At 39.3% G+C, this 16,031-nt stretch overlaps 1 protein-coding gene across 1 annotated transcript; it reads left to right on the top strand.

The window, feature by feature from the left end:
* Positions 1–6,325: 6,325 nt before the first annotated feature.
* tat (tyrosine aminotransferase) lies at positions 6,326–14,631 on the top strand. The gene is made up of 11 exons (XM_063480513.1): positions 6,326–6,623; positions 6,726–6,830; positions 6,966–7,033; positions 7,189–7,347; positions 7,837–7,975; positions 8,074–8,126; positions 12,108–12,260; positions 12,510–12,638; positions 12,847–12,930; positions 14,302–14,400; positions 14,491–14,631. The coding sequence occupies exons 1-11, from the start codon at positions 6,326–6,328 to the stop codon at positions 14,629–14,631; spliced, it is 1,428 nt and encodes a 475-aa protein (XP_063336583.1).
* Positions 14,632–16,031: the final 1,400 nt, after the last annotated feature.

Here is a 16,031-nt window from a genome sequence, read left to right as displayed (position 1 = left end):
AGCTGCTCTGAGTGTTTGTTTCCTCCAAACGTTCTGCTGTGTATTATAGACAAACATCTCCACTTTGGTCTCGTCTGTTCCAGAAGTTTTGTGCTCTGTTTAGATGCAGCTTTGCAAACCTAAGCTGTGCTGCCATGTTCGTTTTAAAGATAAGAAGCTTTCTTCTTTTAAGTCATACTTGCTCAGTCTTTTTACTCTCATGAACTCTAACATTTAACATGCTAACCGAGGCCTGTGGAGTCTGAGATGGAGATCTTTTTTTTTTGCCGTTTACTTGAGTATTGCGTAGTCTGACCTTGGGGTGAATTCGTTGGGGAGTTCTCACTATAGAATGATGGACTTGTTCTGAAATGACCTCTGAGATGGACGAGCAGCAGCACTTTCTGATGTCTTTCCTTCTTGGCGTTGTGTTAATACACACGAATGCTGCAGATCTCCAAACTGCCAGGACCTCATCACTTACCGATGATCAGATAATCTAGTGCATTTGATAGACAGCATCTGGCTGCTGCTTACACTCTTAACATCACTAAGGTTGGACTTGTACATTTTCATTCCTTTAAAAAGCACGAGAAAGGTTGAGCGTGTCATGGTCCTGGGTCATTTGACCCAGTGTTTTGCATCTTCCTGTGTTTTGTACTATGATTTATGTATAAAGTTCACTTTGTTAGTCTTTAATTTATGTTTTAAAAGTCTAATTGTCCTGTTTTGAGTTTCTTGTGTTCCTGGTTTAGTTCCCTGGTTATTTAGTAGTTCCCCTCTGCGCTGGTGTCTCTGTGTATTTCCTGTTTTATTGTGAAGGTCCGTGTCTTATGTCAGTGTGTTCAGTTTACATTTCCACTGTTTTGTCAGCTCTGATTTCTCCCAGCTGTGTTCCCCTCCTGTCTCCCATTCCCTGATTGCCCCTGTGAGTATATAAGCCCTGTGTTTTCTCCTGCTTGTTGCTGGTTTGTCTGTGTTGTTGCCCTCTGTGTCTTCAGGTTTCAGGTCTGTTTTGTTAGTTTTCCCAGTATAGGTAATTCTTAAGTTCTGTTCATGCCCTTTATGTTTCCGTTTGTACTACCAAGCTCACTGGCATCCAAGCTCGTGCCAGCGTTTGGGCCCTCTCTCACAACCTGTGCTACCGCAGCCATGACAGAGCGATTCAATTTAGGGACTGAAATAAACAGAGTGAGTCCTAGCAGATAGTAATTGGCTACAAATGTAACACTTGTTGGATTCAATTCAATTTTGTTTATATAGCATCAAATCACAACAACAGTCGCCTCAAGGCGCTTTATATTGTAAGGTAGACCCTAAAATAATACATACAGACGAAAACCCAACAATTATATGACCCCCATGACCTCCGGCAGAGCCAGGCTCAGGGCTGCGACCGGTTGGGGTGAGAGAAGGAAGACAGGATAAAGACATGCTGTGGCAGGGAGACAGAGATTAATAACAGATATGATTCAATGCAGAGAGGTCTATTAACACAGAGTGACTGAGACTGGCAGCCTATGCCCATTGCAGCATAACTAAGGGAGGATTCAGGGTCAACTGGTCCAGCCCTAACTATATGCTTTAGCAAAAAGGAAAGTTTGAAGCCTAATCTTAAAAGTAGAGATAGTGTCTGTCTGCTGAATCCAAACTGGAAGCTGGTTCCACAGAAGAGGGGCCTGAAAACTGAAGGGTCTGCCTCCCATTCTACTTTTAAATACTCTAGGAACAACAAGTAAGCCTGCAGTGTGAGAGCGAAGTGCTCTAATAGGGTGATATGGTACTACAAGGTCATTAAGATAAGATGGGGCCTGATTATTTAAGACCTTGTATGTGAGGAGCAGGATTTTGAATTCTGGATTTAACAGGAAGCCAATGAAGGGAAGCCAATACAGGAGAAATCTGCTCTCTCTTTCTAGTCCCTGTCAGGACTCTTGCTGCAGCATTTTGGATTAGCTGAAGGCTTTTCAGGGAGTTTTTAGGACATCCTGATAATAATGAATTACAGTAGTCCAGCCTGGAAGTAATAAATGCATGAACTAGTTTTTCAGCATCACTCTGAGACAGGATATTTCTAACTTTAGAGATGTTGCACAAATGGAAGAAAGCAGTCTTACATATTTGTTTAATATGCGCGTTGAAGGACATGTCCTGGTCAAAAATGACTCCAAGGTTCCTCACAGTGTTACTGGAGGCCAAGGTAATGCCATCCAGAGTAAGAATCTGGTTAGATACCATATTTCTAAGATTTTCAGGGCCGAGGGCACATGATTCCTTATAAAATCCAACCAGGTAGGTCATAAAAAAAAGTTCAAGCCCGTACAGTTGTTATGAATCTGTCCCAAAACAGAAAAGAAAGTTGATTGTGCTGCAGTAATCATGTTTTATTTGCTGGGGAGACTTTACGTGCTCTCTGTCAGGTTCAGGACAAGAACAGGATCCAAATGCAGGACTTTCCGATGAGCGACAGTGAGTTTATTTACACTGAATAATGAACAGAGAGTCTGAAGAGTTTTCAAAAGTGTGACTCCTTCTGTGGTACTCCCGACTCCCGCACGGTGCTCGTGGTCCGTGGTGTGAAAGGTGGAAATCCAACACTCGATATTTACAGCAAAGCTCCGCTCCCACAACACACTCCTTACCAGCTTCCTGACAAGACAAGACGTGATGATCAGTTTAGTGTTCACGCCAGGCATGTGCAGAGGGGGTGGAGGGGGCTTGAGCATGTTGGGTGCCCCAAGTGCCCTTGAGGCATTTTTTCTTCTATGTGTGTGTGCGTGTGGAGTCCTGTCTGTGCCCCTCAACAAAAACATTTAACTATTATTCACAATTTTGCTAAATAAAAGGATCTGGCTTGCATCAGTCACATGATGACCATTAACCAATGCTCGCCCTTGATGGCAGTGCGTGCCGGTTACGAGCCGGGAACGAGCTTGTGAAGAGCTACAGGGCTTTTCCCTGCCACATAAATATGAAATATTATAATATTATAATTACGATATTCAAAAAACCACACATACTGTATATATAATCTGTAAACAGATTATAGATTAGATTTATATTTCAAATATGACAAAATGCTGATTTTACAGCAGCAAAATTATTGTATCTCTTTAGTTTAAACATTTAGTAAGATTTCTGCCTGCACGGGGTGGACAGCCAAACAAACTGAATCATCATAAATACATTATTTTATAATTATTACTTTGTTTTTTATATTCTTTTTACTTTATTATCATAGCACTAGGAATAAATAATAAGGGAAGGATTCTGGATCAGCACCATGATGCAAACTTGTGGCCATACAGTATATACAGTATTCTGGAGATCACTGCATGTGCATGTGCGCGCGTGTGCGTGTGTGTGTTTTATGTGTATAGATTGTTTAAAATGATTACTCATGTTATATTATTGTCCAGACATGCACCGTAAGGACACGAGGAGGAAACAGTGACAAAAGCAGCTGTGTGAGGCTAAAGGCAGTGGATCCCTCAGCAGCTGGATTACAGGACAGGTCACAATAACACATGAACCAGTTGTTGCATCGCAGAGGTATTCAGGTATAAAAACAATAATAAACACAATTTCTTGGTTCTATAACATTTTCTGTCATTACTTTATTATGGATTAGGTGCAAGAGTTGTTAAGTGTGGATAATTAAATAATAGTTTAATGCAATAGCAGATTGTGTCTTGTTCTCAGGTGGACAGCAAGTGGAGAGTGATAGACCAGAGAAGGAGATGGAAGGAGGAAGACAGTGATTCACAGGCAGAGCCTAGTTTATCTTCTCACAATTTTTTTTCATAATTTTTCTGTTGTTTTATGGTTTTATGTGCATAAAGCAAAGAAGAAACCTTGTTTATAAGTTAGGAAGCAGTGGAAGGTGATGACATCACTTTGATATTTCCTGGGAAAAGCTTTGATCTGGATGGTCTCTGATCAGTGCTGGAATGTACTAGAGTCATTCATTGCGTTTAATGGCCAAGTATACGCACAAACACACACAAGGAATTTGGTTCCGGTAGATGGTGACTCTCAAGCACAGCAATGTAAATCACAACAATATGTAAAGGACACAACACACACACACACACACACACACACACACACACACACACATACACACACACACACACACACACACACACACACACATACACACAAAGGTGTATATAGGTCATTAAAAGCATTAAAATGTTAGTAATGTTTTGGCACGAGATGAAGATGACTTTCACTTCCTGCAGACCTTCATATGTCCCCAGCTGTGGGACTCATATTTGCAGTTTGCCTTCACGATCAATAGATTTCTGCCCTGCTATCAGACCCTCGCTTTGGCCCCAGCTGATTCTGGCGTGACGCACTGAGGCGGTCTCCCTGTGCGTGAGGCCGACTCCTCTCTTTCACTGCTCCTCCACATGCTGATTGATGCTGTTAAGGTTTTGTGGTGGTATGGTTCTGGTTAGTGATGTAAGAGGGGTGTGATGATACAACCCTCAACCTCCACCAATGGAATTATGGGCAGGGCTCAACTCCCATTTTCAGGGATCTTGCTATAAAGCCGGGTTCATACATCGTAGCTTCTGTTCTTTAATTTAACTGAGAGCGATTAAACTGCGCTGCTGCTTTTTGGAGACTGAATAAATCATGAGGTAAGTAAACAACATTATTTTTTTTTTTGGAATTATGTAATTTCATTAATTGGCAGATTTAAAATCATGTATGAATTGAGTGGCATCCTGATAAATTACAAGTTTTCAAAGATTTATATTACACATTACAGCACTCTTACTACGACTGGATAACTTTATGCTTTAAACCACTTAATACAAAAACTCAGCTTCTTTGTAGACCGATGAATCTATGAATGAATTATCAATGAAATATTAACCTTTAAAGTGAATGCGGTCACTTTCATTTATTACAATTTTGAATAGAAAAGCTTTGAAAGTTAAAATGTAATCCAGCAAAAGAGATCAAAATCTGAGCAGATCAATAATTCACGTTGATGAGAAAAATATCTAAATTGTTTCTTGTTTTTTCTTTTTTTACGCACAAAACCTCAATTTTTCAAGTCTTTTTTTTTGTACCTCGGGAAAAAGATCTTTTTCACAATGTAGGCGAGACCATTAACAACTCTGCAAGCTGTTACAGTATATATAGTATAGTACATATATATATAGATATATGTGTGTGTATGTGTGTGTGTATATATATATATTAGTTTTTTTTTTTTTTAAAAAACCCCATAGATAATACAAAGGTTGTTGGTGGAAGATTTTTAGTATTTTTAGTATTTTATTTTAGTATTTTCCAAACACAAAGTTCACACAGCTGGAAGTAAGCAGGAGTAATCAGGCCCAATAAACACCAAGAACCCCCCCCCCCCCCCCCTTTTTTTTTTTGTTTGTCTGGAGCTCTTTGTTCATATACCGGAGATGACGGAGCCAAATTAAAGAAATGAAAACAGAATTGAACAATTAAATAAACTAAATGTATTTAAATAGTTATAGAAAGGAATTAAATGCATCAACATCAAAAGGCCCAGATTAATTCATTTATTGTATTTCATTGGACTCAACTTATGCCATTGTTCACACTAAAACACAAAAGTTAAATTAAGTAGAGCAATTAAATGCATAAAAAATACAAAATAAAGATTCTAATTAATCTAATTAATGTAAAATGTTCATATTCATTTGAATTAATTTTTGTGTTGATTTAATTGTTTCTAAAATAAATTTTTAATTTGACATACTTTATGTATTAATTGGTAAATGTATGCATGTATGTATTTATATATTATTAGTTGTTGGTGACCACACCATCACAAACACTGTGAGCTCTCTCTTTAGTAAATAACTAAACAAATAAATAAATAGAAATAAATGCATAAATAAACATTCTATAATGCATAGGAATCACTGATGATAAAATCAGTCATAATAAAATAAACAAAGGAACTAATGAATTTATATAATTAGGATTTTTCTATGTTGGTATTTATATGCATTTGTATCAGTTTACATATTTACTTGTTTTAGAAACTGGGAAAAAATAAATTAAATAAAAAAAATACATACGTTTACATTAAATAAATATATTAATAAATATGTCTGTAATACAGTTACAGATATATACAGAAAAATGAAATAGATATAAATATGATAAATATCAATACATATTTTTATATATTTAATATATAAATATTGTATATGAAATTGACACCTCTGCAATCTAGGAGAGTATAGATACGAAGTATGGCACATTACAAGACTAAGTCTGATTAAATGAATCATTTGTTAATCCTGTGTTGGACTCATGGTCCATCATCCTCTTTAGTTCCAGGATGGAGACCAAGTCTTACATGGTTCAGATGAATGGGAATGGAGTTTGTGGCAAAACTACGGTAAATGGAAAAACCCTAAATGAAAATGGAGTGAACAGAAATGGGGTGCACGGGAATGGCGTCCACCATGTCAACATCAAAGGTGCCTTATACCTGACCAAATCTAAGAGCCGGAGGCAGAGGTGGGAGGTGAAGCCTTCGGAGATGGCTAACAACACGCTCAACCCCATCAGGGCCATCGTGGACGGGATGAAGCTCACCCCGAACCCGGACAAACCCATGATCGCACTTTCTATCGGTGAGGAGATTCCTCATTTCCTCTTCTGCTGATTTGGGGGTTTGCATCATGCTTATTCTTTGTTTTTTCTAACTGCTGATTACCTTCACCTTTGCTCCTCAGGGGATCCCACTGTGTTTGGAAACCTGCCCACAAATGGTGCAGTGCTTCAGGCCATGAAGGATGCCATAGACTCCCAAAAATACAACGGCTATGCTCCCTCTGTCGGTGAGCCATCCCTAAAGTGAAATGATGTGAAAAGATAGATGCAAAGATAAATATGTTTTTCTAAGAGCCAGCAAAGCGCAGAAGAAACTGTTGAACATATACAATCATGAATCCTTTCTCTGCGTCCACTGACAGGTTACCTGCAGAGTCGGCAGGCGGTGGCAAACTTCTACAGCTGCCCTGAGGCTCCACTAGAGGCAGAGGTGCTCACTCCTCACACACATTACCGTCTGCCCCTAAATCTGAAATGTGAACTACACCTTTACTAAAAACTCGGTAGCAAATGGCGTCAATCTGCTCGTTCCTGTGTGAAAGTAACAGATTCTCCAAACTAAAGAAGACCCTGTCTCTCTTCCAGGATGTGATTCTGACCAGCGGCTGCAGTCAGGCCATCGACCTGGCTATCAGTGTGTTGTGCAACCCAGGAGACAATATCCTGGTACCGTGCCCAGGCTTCTCCTTATATAAAACTCTGGCTGTTTCCATGGGCATCGAGGTCAAACTCTACAACCTGCTTGTAAGTGTGGGGACAGTTTCTCTGTTTTTAATGCTGGCCTAAACGCTAAACACTTTTTGGGCTGGAACAGTTATAATTATTACATTTTAGTGGCATCATCTTTTCAAGTACATCAATCATGGGTAAACTAAAATGGATCTGCCACACACACCAAACTCGTTAAAATGAAGTCAGTCAGCTTATCTGTTAATTTCTCCCAGAAAGATTCACATATTTTAATGACCACATCTCAAAGGAGCAACAGAGCAGGAAACATGTGAAAGAGGCTGGTGATGGTGAAGGCTGTGGAACTCTAACATCATGACTGTTATGCTACACAGCATTTATGTTTTCTGTTAACTGGATTCATTTATATCAAAGAATCAGATTTTACGAGCATGTAATTTGTAAAGTTACTAAAGTAAAAGTGGCATGAAAATAATATACAAGTAAAGTAATGGTAATAAACACTCATCAGTGCATAAATATGTATTATGATTATTTTCACAGCCGGAGAAGTCGTGGGAGGTTGACCTGCAGCACATGGAGAGCCTGATTGATGAGAGGACTTCCTGTCTAATCATCACCAACCCATCCAACCCGTGTGGCTCTGTTTTCAACAAGAAGCACCTGCAGGAGATCCTCAAAGGTTGGCTGCACTCCTGTACTCAGAGTGGGGAAGAATTCCAGTTTTGTAAACAAACAAACACAACATCTCTCAAACAATTCCATTCTTCCTTTGTCCAGTGGCCTCCAGACACTGTGTCCCCATCCTGGCTGATGAGATCTACAGTGATATGGTGAGTGTAGCAGCTGTCGACACAAGCTGCATCTCAGCACAGGTGGGCTTGGCTCGTGCAACACCAGCGAGGCACTTTCTTTTTGTTTTAAACCACAGTGACAGTAAATGTTCTGTTCCAATTAGTGGCATTTGCCCTGGCTCTGCATGTGCTGATGTGCGTGCACAACCTCACATCAGCACATGGGAGGGGATTAGTGCCTCTGTGCAGGCCAGTGGCAGGGAGGTCAGCAAGGACAAGCAGTGGATAGATAAAGATTTAAAGTGAGACCGCATCCATGTTAAAAAATACAGTCCAGTACTAAATATAATCAGAATTGATCAAAGGTAAGTCCTTCTTGGTCATACTCTTCACATCTTTCTATTTTATCATTTTGTCATGTTGGTTGTCAAAACTGTAAAAGCCACAAACCGTCACACAAATGTTTTTGGATATTTAAAGCAACTTTTGTCAAAAAGGAGCAAAAACATATGATTTGAACAAGTATCGAGTGTACGCTCACAAAATAGTACTAGCATTGTATAATCAGCACTGCTCCAAAAGGAGTTATGTTGACATTATCTAATAAGTGTATGGTTTGTTCACCTGTGAGGAATATTACATTTCATTCAGCTTCATTTGGATCGCACCAATTTACAGCAGTTTTCTCAGGGCACCTTAAATAGTGAGGTAAAGACCCGAGCAATCAGATGATCCTCTCTGAACATCTCTTGGTGATGGTGGGGAGAAAGACCTGCCTTTTAACAGGAACAGACTTCCAGTAGAACTACTGCAGCAAAACTCTGATCTGTTTTTCTAGGCCTAGTGAGTAGTATGACTTACAGGTTTTCTTTAAAGATTTCAGGTTTGATTAAATGGAATAAAGCTAGAACAGATTTTTGTCTAATAAACAGAATGAAATCATCAGCATATAATGACAGCTCGGTCTATACTGAACCCGTCCCACTGTTTTTCTGTACACGTGGGTGTAATCGTGCAGCTCTTTCAAAAGTTTTATTGCTCATCAGCTTTGCATTATCAGAAACTGTGAAATATTCCTGTTTCTGAAGTTTCTTTCAGATATTTTTTTCAAAAGCAAAACTTTTCCAACATATTAAAACCAATCAATGTCTACTCTACATCGAAAGATAGTAGGGTCTTAAATATTGTTATATTCAGAACTAAATATATTATATAAACCTTCCAGTTACAAATCCTTCTCTGGTCATTATCATCAGTATTGCATTTGCTCATAATAAGAATAATAATGTAGCGTAATGTTTATGAGGACAAGCTTATTGTCCTCATATTTCCTAAAATATTTTCTCGCACTTGGAAGTAATAAAATTAGATCTCCGCTCATAAAATGTGAAAAGTTCTTATTCTGAAATTCTTCTTGAAACTGTCAGTGATGCAACACAGTTTAACATGCATATCTTATAACATCAGCATATGTGGTACAAAGATTTGGCATCTATGTCAGTCTGGGAAAATCTGTACTGGTCAAAGTTTAGTTCAAGGTCATGCAAATATGTCCACAGATAAGCAGACACACTCTCTGGCAGCCATCATATTGTTTGTCAGCTCGCAACAAATGGAGACGAGGCAACAGTGCAGTAATTTTCCACTAAGAATTCAAATTGATCAGTCAGAACACCTTTATTTCCTTTTTATAGGCTATAAACGCATCATATACATTTATAATAACTATATTTTAAAAAATATATGTACATGTAGAGTGTTCTACCTCTGTCATAAATGGTTCCTGAAATATTTGAATTTACACTCAGTTTTTTTCTTTCTTTGTTGCCTCACCTTTATTCTCCAGGCATGTCTCTGCTAAATGTCACCAAACAACTTAAAAAAGAAGAGGGAGGAGCTTCATTCTCTTAAAACTCACTTAACAGTAGACAGTAACTATGGTGCTTTAGCATCTTTTAGTTCGTGAGGGTTGTTTTGAGGAGTTTCCAACCATCTGAACTTTGTCTCAGCTGAAGTTGAAAGTTTGGGTCTTATTCGGATTTATTCCCAAAAGACTTCCCTCCAGTCCTTTGTTACATCTGAGCTGTTTGGACTTTTGCACTTTACAGTGTGTTGGTCTGTCTAATGAGTGCCAACTATCAATCGATCGATCAGTCATTTAAGAGGCATTTAGTATATGCATGCTGCACACTGCATCGTCTGTGATATTTCCTTTGCTATCTTCACACGTTTTCATCTCAGCTCTGGAGTTGAGATGAAGATGTGTGCTTTCGTGGAAAAACACTGGGAGGCCTTGTGTCGCAGTGGACTTGCTGACTCGCCTGCTTGACGATATTAAAGCTGAACAAAAAACAACTTTTGAAAGCTTGCGTTTGTGTTTTTGTGGGAGCTGTTGTGAGTGTAATAGTTTAAAGTCGGGGTTACTGGGTGCATCCAAAAACCACCTCGCCACCATTGGCCCGTTCCATAATGAGCATGTGCAGACCAGAATGACTTTGCACTTTTTTGGCTGCATGTGCTTGCAATTACTGCAGCTGTCTGGTTTTGTTACAGCAGAACCTGGGGAGGAATGGGGGCCGTGTGGTGGGTGGAGAGCTGGGCTTGGGGTGCACTGGTGAGGCCTCTTTTTCAGTGAGTGGGGGATAACGGCGTCTGTGAGCTGCACCAGCAAGGACGTTTCAGGCAGTGGGTCAGTGCCCCTGCTCCTAACCTCTGTAAGCCCTTCAGTGATAAATTGTGGTTTTATGGGGCACGTCTGCACAGTCAACATGCTCTCTGTGGAGATGTTTGACCTGCCTATGAGTCAGAGTTATAAATCATGCACACAGTTGCCTATACATTTACTCCATTGTCTCCATCAAGCTTTTTATTGCATCCATGTTGATCAATGCTTTACATTCATCCTCCTCTTGATCTGAGAGACATTTAAGACATTTGTGCCAGAAAACGAGTTATGCAAGCACGTTTGTGCTGCTGTTATGTCATTCATTCAGTCTGGCCAATAGGATGCGGGGTAGTGGCTTTTCTTCACGTCACGCAGCTTTAATACGAACCAGCTTTCTGTGGGTGAAACATTTCTCTTTGTGGTTACCTCAGCATCGGCCTCCCTCTTTAACTCTCTTCCTTTTGTTTCTCTCTACTGTGGTATTTTTGTGAGACTTTCAGGAAGAATATTATGCAAGATCAAACTTAAAAGCTGATCTAATGGTTGTTTTCAGTTACATTTGTGTCTTTTAACACTTTCCTCGCCGCTGTGTTTTACTCAGGCACTCTGTAAACAGCTGCTGTCGTGCTGTTAGTGAACATGAGGTGGATGAAAGCAGTTCTGACTATACATTGCTGTGTAAATGACAGTAGTTTATTTGCCCATTCAGCCACTCTTGAGTTTAGGTTTGGTTGCATTTTAAGTTACTTTTTCCATCTTGACTTCAAATCAAAACCTAAATTTTGCTCAGAGAAATTCATATCTGTTTCCTCTTCTTTTTAAGGAGGGTGTCAGACACAAATAGGATTGAAATGAAGAAAGCATAACTACAGAAATGCTTAATTAATAAATAAGAAAAAAGAAAAAGACATCAGCTGATCTCAGTGCCCAACTGGCAAATATTATATGAAGTGCTCTCTTTGAGCTGCTTCAGTCAGCAATAGTTGCTGTGCATCTGCAACTTGCTTTGCAACCCACCTCCAGCCCTGGGTCTTCCTGTCCTTCTGCTGATCTGCCTGAGAAACTTGGGTCTCTCTTTAATCACTGAGCCTTCGCGTTAATAACATAATTTCAAAATTACCAAGAATTCCTATGATTTTTTTTGTTTATCTCCAAGCTCTCTCGTTTTTCACTGTGGTGTCAGTCTGTGGGAAACCCAAACTGATCCAAATGACAATAGCATGATGATTTTCTCCTTTTAAGTCATGTGAATTCACGTCAGTTTGCCTCAACGAAACATCTGTAAACGTATGAAAGTCAAAGGAAGCCAAATATCTGCATATAAATAAAGTTTTTATTCTTGTTTTTGCCCTCAGGTTTTCCCAGGATGCAGTTCTCCTTCAATGGCATCCCTCAGCAGTGATGTCCCCATCCTTTCCTGTGGTGGTTTGGCTAAACGCTGGCTGGTGCCTGGCTGGAGGATGGGATGGATCCTCATCCATGACAGGAATGATATATTTGGAACTGAGGTACTTTTTATTTATTTTTTTTTATAGTTCCTCTGTAAGTCTCAAACCTCTGGTGTCATTTAATTAAAAGCATTGTGTTCTCATTTCTCAGGACATGAGAGCTGGTAAATGTTAACAGTGTTGTAACTTACGATTTGACCTGATGGGGGAAGCGTTGACTGATTGTTTCAATACTCAAACCCAAACACACAATGATATACAATAATTTGCACTTTACATTTACCCGACTGACACGTTTCTTCGCTTCAGATTCGACAGGGTCTGGTAAAACTCAGCCAGCGTATTCTGGGAGCCTGCAGCATCGTTCAGGGGGCGCTGGAGCGAATCCTCAACAACACTCCTCAAAGCTTCTACAACAACACCATCAGCTTCCTCAAGGTAATGGAGAGAAGTCGTTTTAATATATTCCACCTTTACAATTTACTGGAATTTGAGTAGCAGTAGCTGACCCTGGTTCCTTTTTTGTCCCTTCAGTCCAGATTCTTGTTGTTATGTCTTAATTCTGTCTCAAAAATCACATAGTAATGCACATTAATATGCATCACATGACACTGTGTGAATGGTTTATCTTTTTTTGCTTCCTCAGTCTAACTCAGAGATTTGCTTCAGCGAGCTGTCCTCCGTCCCCGGCCTGAACCCTGTCATGCCTTCAGGAGCCATGTACATCATGGTGAGTGCTGAACGTGTGGTTTGGATTCAAATTTTTGTGCCATGATAATTTTCTCAATCACATTTAGTTTACTTATCATCATCATTTTTGCTGTGAACTGTGCTCTGTGCCCAGGTTTTCACATTTTATGGGAAATTTCCACAGTGTCTGGATTTTGCAAATGACTCACACTTTAACCATTTAAATGACTTTTAAAATCAGGCTCTAAAGTGACGCCACACAGTGTCCTGAAAGAACACAGAAAGTCTACATGATTAATAGTTCCTCCCCTCCATCAGTCTGATTTCTGTTCCATAATGTAAGCACACTTTTCGATTTTTTTAAGTTGGCATATTAAAACAGAAACTTTACAGAAGCTTTTAGACCTTTAATTCATACTTTGAATGAGGTCTTTGAGCAGCAGTTACAGCTTTGGTAATCTCTACAATATTTATATTTATTCGCATTCATCATTCATCTCCTTGTACCTGCTGCACACACAGCACGATGATACCACCGCTGTGCTTCTCTGTGGAGCTAGTGTCAGCAGGTAATGAGTGTTATGGGGTTTATAATGAGTTTAGGCGTGTCCATGTGCAGATATGAGATGTAGATACATGGACAAAGTGCTTCTACTGTGTCAACAAATAGTTACATTTTGGACTTTTGGACAGGTTGTCATAGTTTACATTTCTCTTTGCCCATAACATAAAGGTCTGATTGATGGGGTGCTGGTGAGATGGTGGTGCTACCAGCAGGTTCTCCACCACTGAAAGGACTTCTGAAGCTCTATCAGAGCGACTGTTTGGGCTCCTGGTCACCTTTGTGATCAAGGACCTACCTGCCTGGCTACTCTGTATGGCCAGACTGACGGATGTAGGAAGAATCCTCATGGTTTTAAACTTCTCCCAAAGTTGAGGCTGCTAAGAACCCGGGGACATTGTTGGCAGATTTCTGCTTCACCATAGTTTTATCAAAGAGATCTACTGAGAGTTTTGGTGACATGAAATAAAAATGATGGGATTTGATATCCCATGTGAGAAATTCTCAAGTCTCTCCAGTCAGATGATTAAGGATAATTCAGGCAAATGGAATACAGCTGAGAACACTTCGGAAACAAAAAGGGTCTGAATACCTTTGAAAATGAAAGATTTCATTGATTGGTGGGAAACTACAAATGAAGTGTGCACACAGTAAAGGAGTCTGAATGATGTTAGCATTCAGACTCCTTTACTGTGTGCACACTTCATTTGTAGTTTCCCACCAATCAATGAAAGATTTCATTGATTGGTGGGAAACTACAAATGAAGTGTGCACACAGTAAAGGAGTCTGAATGATGTTAGCATTCAGAGTTTAGAGGTTAGACCAACCGTGGTGTTTACATTTTCCAGGTTGGGATCGACATGGATCACTTCCCAGATTTTAAGAACGATGTGGACTTCACCGAACGGCTGGTGACTGAGCAGTCTGTCTTCTGTCTGCCTGCTTCTGTAAGACGCCATCACCTTTAATCTCACTGCTGCTTCGTCGGTCCTCACACCGACATATTACTAAACTCCATCCTTCCTGACGTTTCACAGGCGTTTGAGTATCCCAACTTCTTCCGCATTGTGGTGACAGTCCCGGAGGAGATGATGCTGGAGGCTTGTGCTCGGATCAGGGAGTTCTGCCAGAACCACTATCGCCCCCCCAGCCGTGACAGCAATGACCTGGACCAGTAATGCAGGGGCGCTGTACCAGTCTCACTGTTGTCCCACCATAACATTACCCTGAAATCTTTTTTTCAAAACCTGCCAACAGCATATCTAATGGTGTAATTTTTTTATGTAAACTCTTAAGAAATGAACAAATGTGATATTTATATTTTATACTGACAGCTTGTATTAACCTGTACTTGTATATTTATATAAGTTGTATTTCACTTACACACCTCTTTGATATAATCTGCAGCTAGCTTCTTTGTTAGTTTATGCTTGCTTTTTTTCCTGAGCTACAAGTAGAGGAAGTGAATGTGTTTGTTTGTTTTTATAAGCCTTGTATACTGATAATCACCTCCATACATGAGATCTATCTATCTATCTATCTATCTATGTAGATAGACGAAGTATAAATATTGTGCATTATTTTCAGACACAGCATTTTGTTTTGTGCGATTGTTAACAGTTAATATAATAAACTGTACTGACATAACAGGTATTGGCTGATATAATGGAATCAGCTTCATATTAAAGTTTATTTCAGACAATAAAGAGATAAATATTCAATGTTAAAGAAAAATCGCAGAATAAAATATAAATGGAAACAAAATAATCCTCCTCTGATGATTTGAATCAAAAATTTCAAATTTGGATTCATTGCCCTATCAGACCTGTTTCCATGATTTTCAGTCCAGTGAGGTCTGATGAGGCTTCAGTGAACAGTAGATGGATCAGCTGAAGATCCAAATGCATCCCTCAGGTCCTGTCAGGTCTCTGCTGGACGTTTTCCTCATGACTTTCAGATACTGTTTATCTGCTGCAGACAGTATTTTTAGACCCACCAGTCCTCAGTTCAAAGTGTGCTATCTTTGGCATTTTGCAGAGATTCAACTAAAGAAACTGGAACAAATGATGTTTTTGCTACAGGCAGTTAGTAACAAAGTGTAAACATACAATTTCAAATTGGTTGTATCTACACAACCCTGTTTCATCCCTTGGGTTAGGAGTATTTTTTATGCAAAATTGATTCATAGATCAGTGTAAATGATTTAACAAAGAAAAACTTTAAAAGAGATTCAGAAAGAGAACTACTGCTCAACAAGAAAGTCTGTCTGATTCCTAGGAAGCAAAATATAAAGAAACGAGGGGTGACTCAAGACTTTTGCACAACTGCAAAGCCAAATACAGTTGATCAGCATCAGTCACTACATGACAGAAACACAAGGTTCATGTTGTTTATCCATAACTTATGAGGCTTATTGAACAAAAACATGTTAAGATTAGGTTTTAATAGTTTTAGTGATCTTTGTTTCTTATCAATTCTTATAAATATTTTAGAGAACTTGTGTTTACAACACAGTTAAACAAATATTAGGACTCATAACGTGATAATTTTTTCTTTTCCAGAAGCCGAGTTTTGTCTC

Source organism: Pelmatolapia mariae, linkage group LG7 (assembly GCF_036321145.2).
Source record: "Pelmatolapia mariae isolate MD_Pm_ZW linkage group LG7, Pm_UMD_F_2, whole genome shotgun sequence".
Taxonomy (NCBI): domain Eukaryota; kingdom Metazoa; phylum Chordata; class Actinopteri; order Cichliformes; family Cichlidae; genus Pelmatolapia; species Pelmatolapia mariae.
The sequence above is the reverse complement of the archived record's forward strand: the minus strand, read 5'-3'. Positions and strand labels throughout refer to the sequence as shown.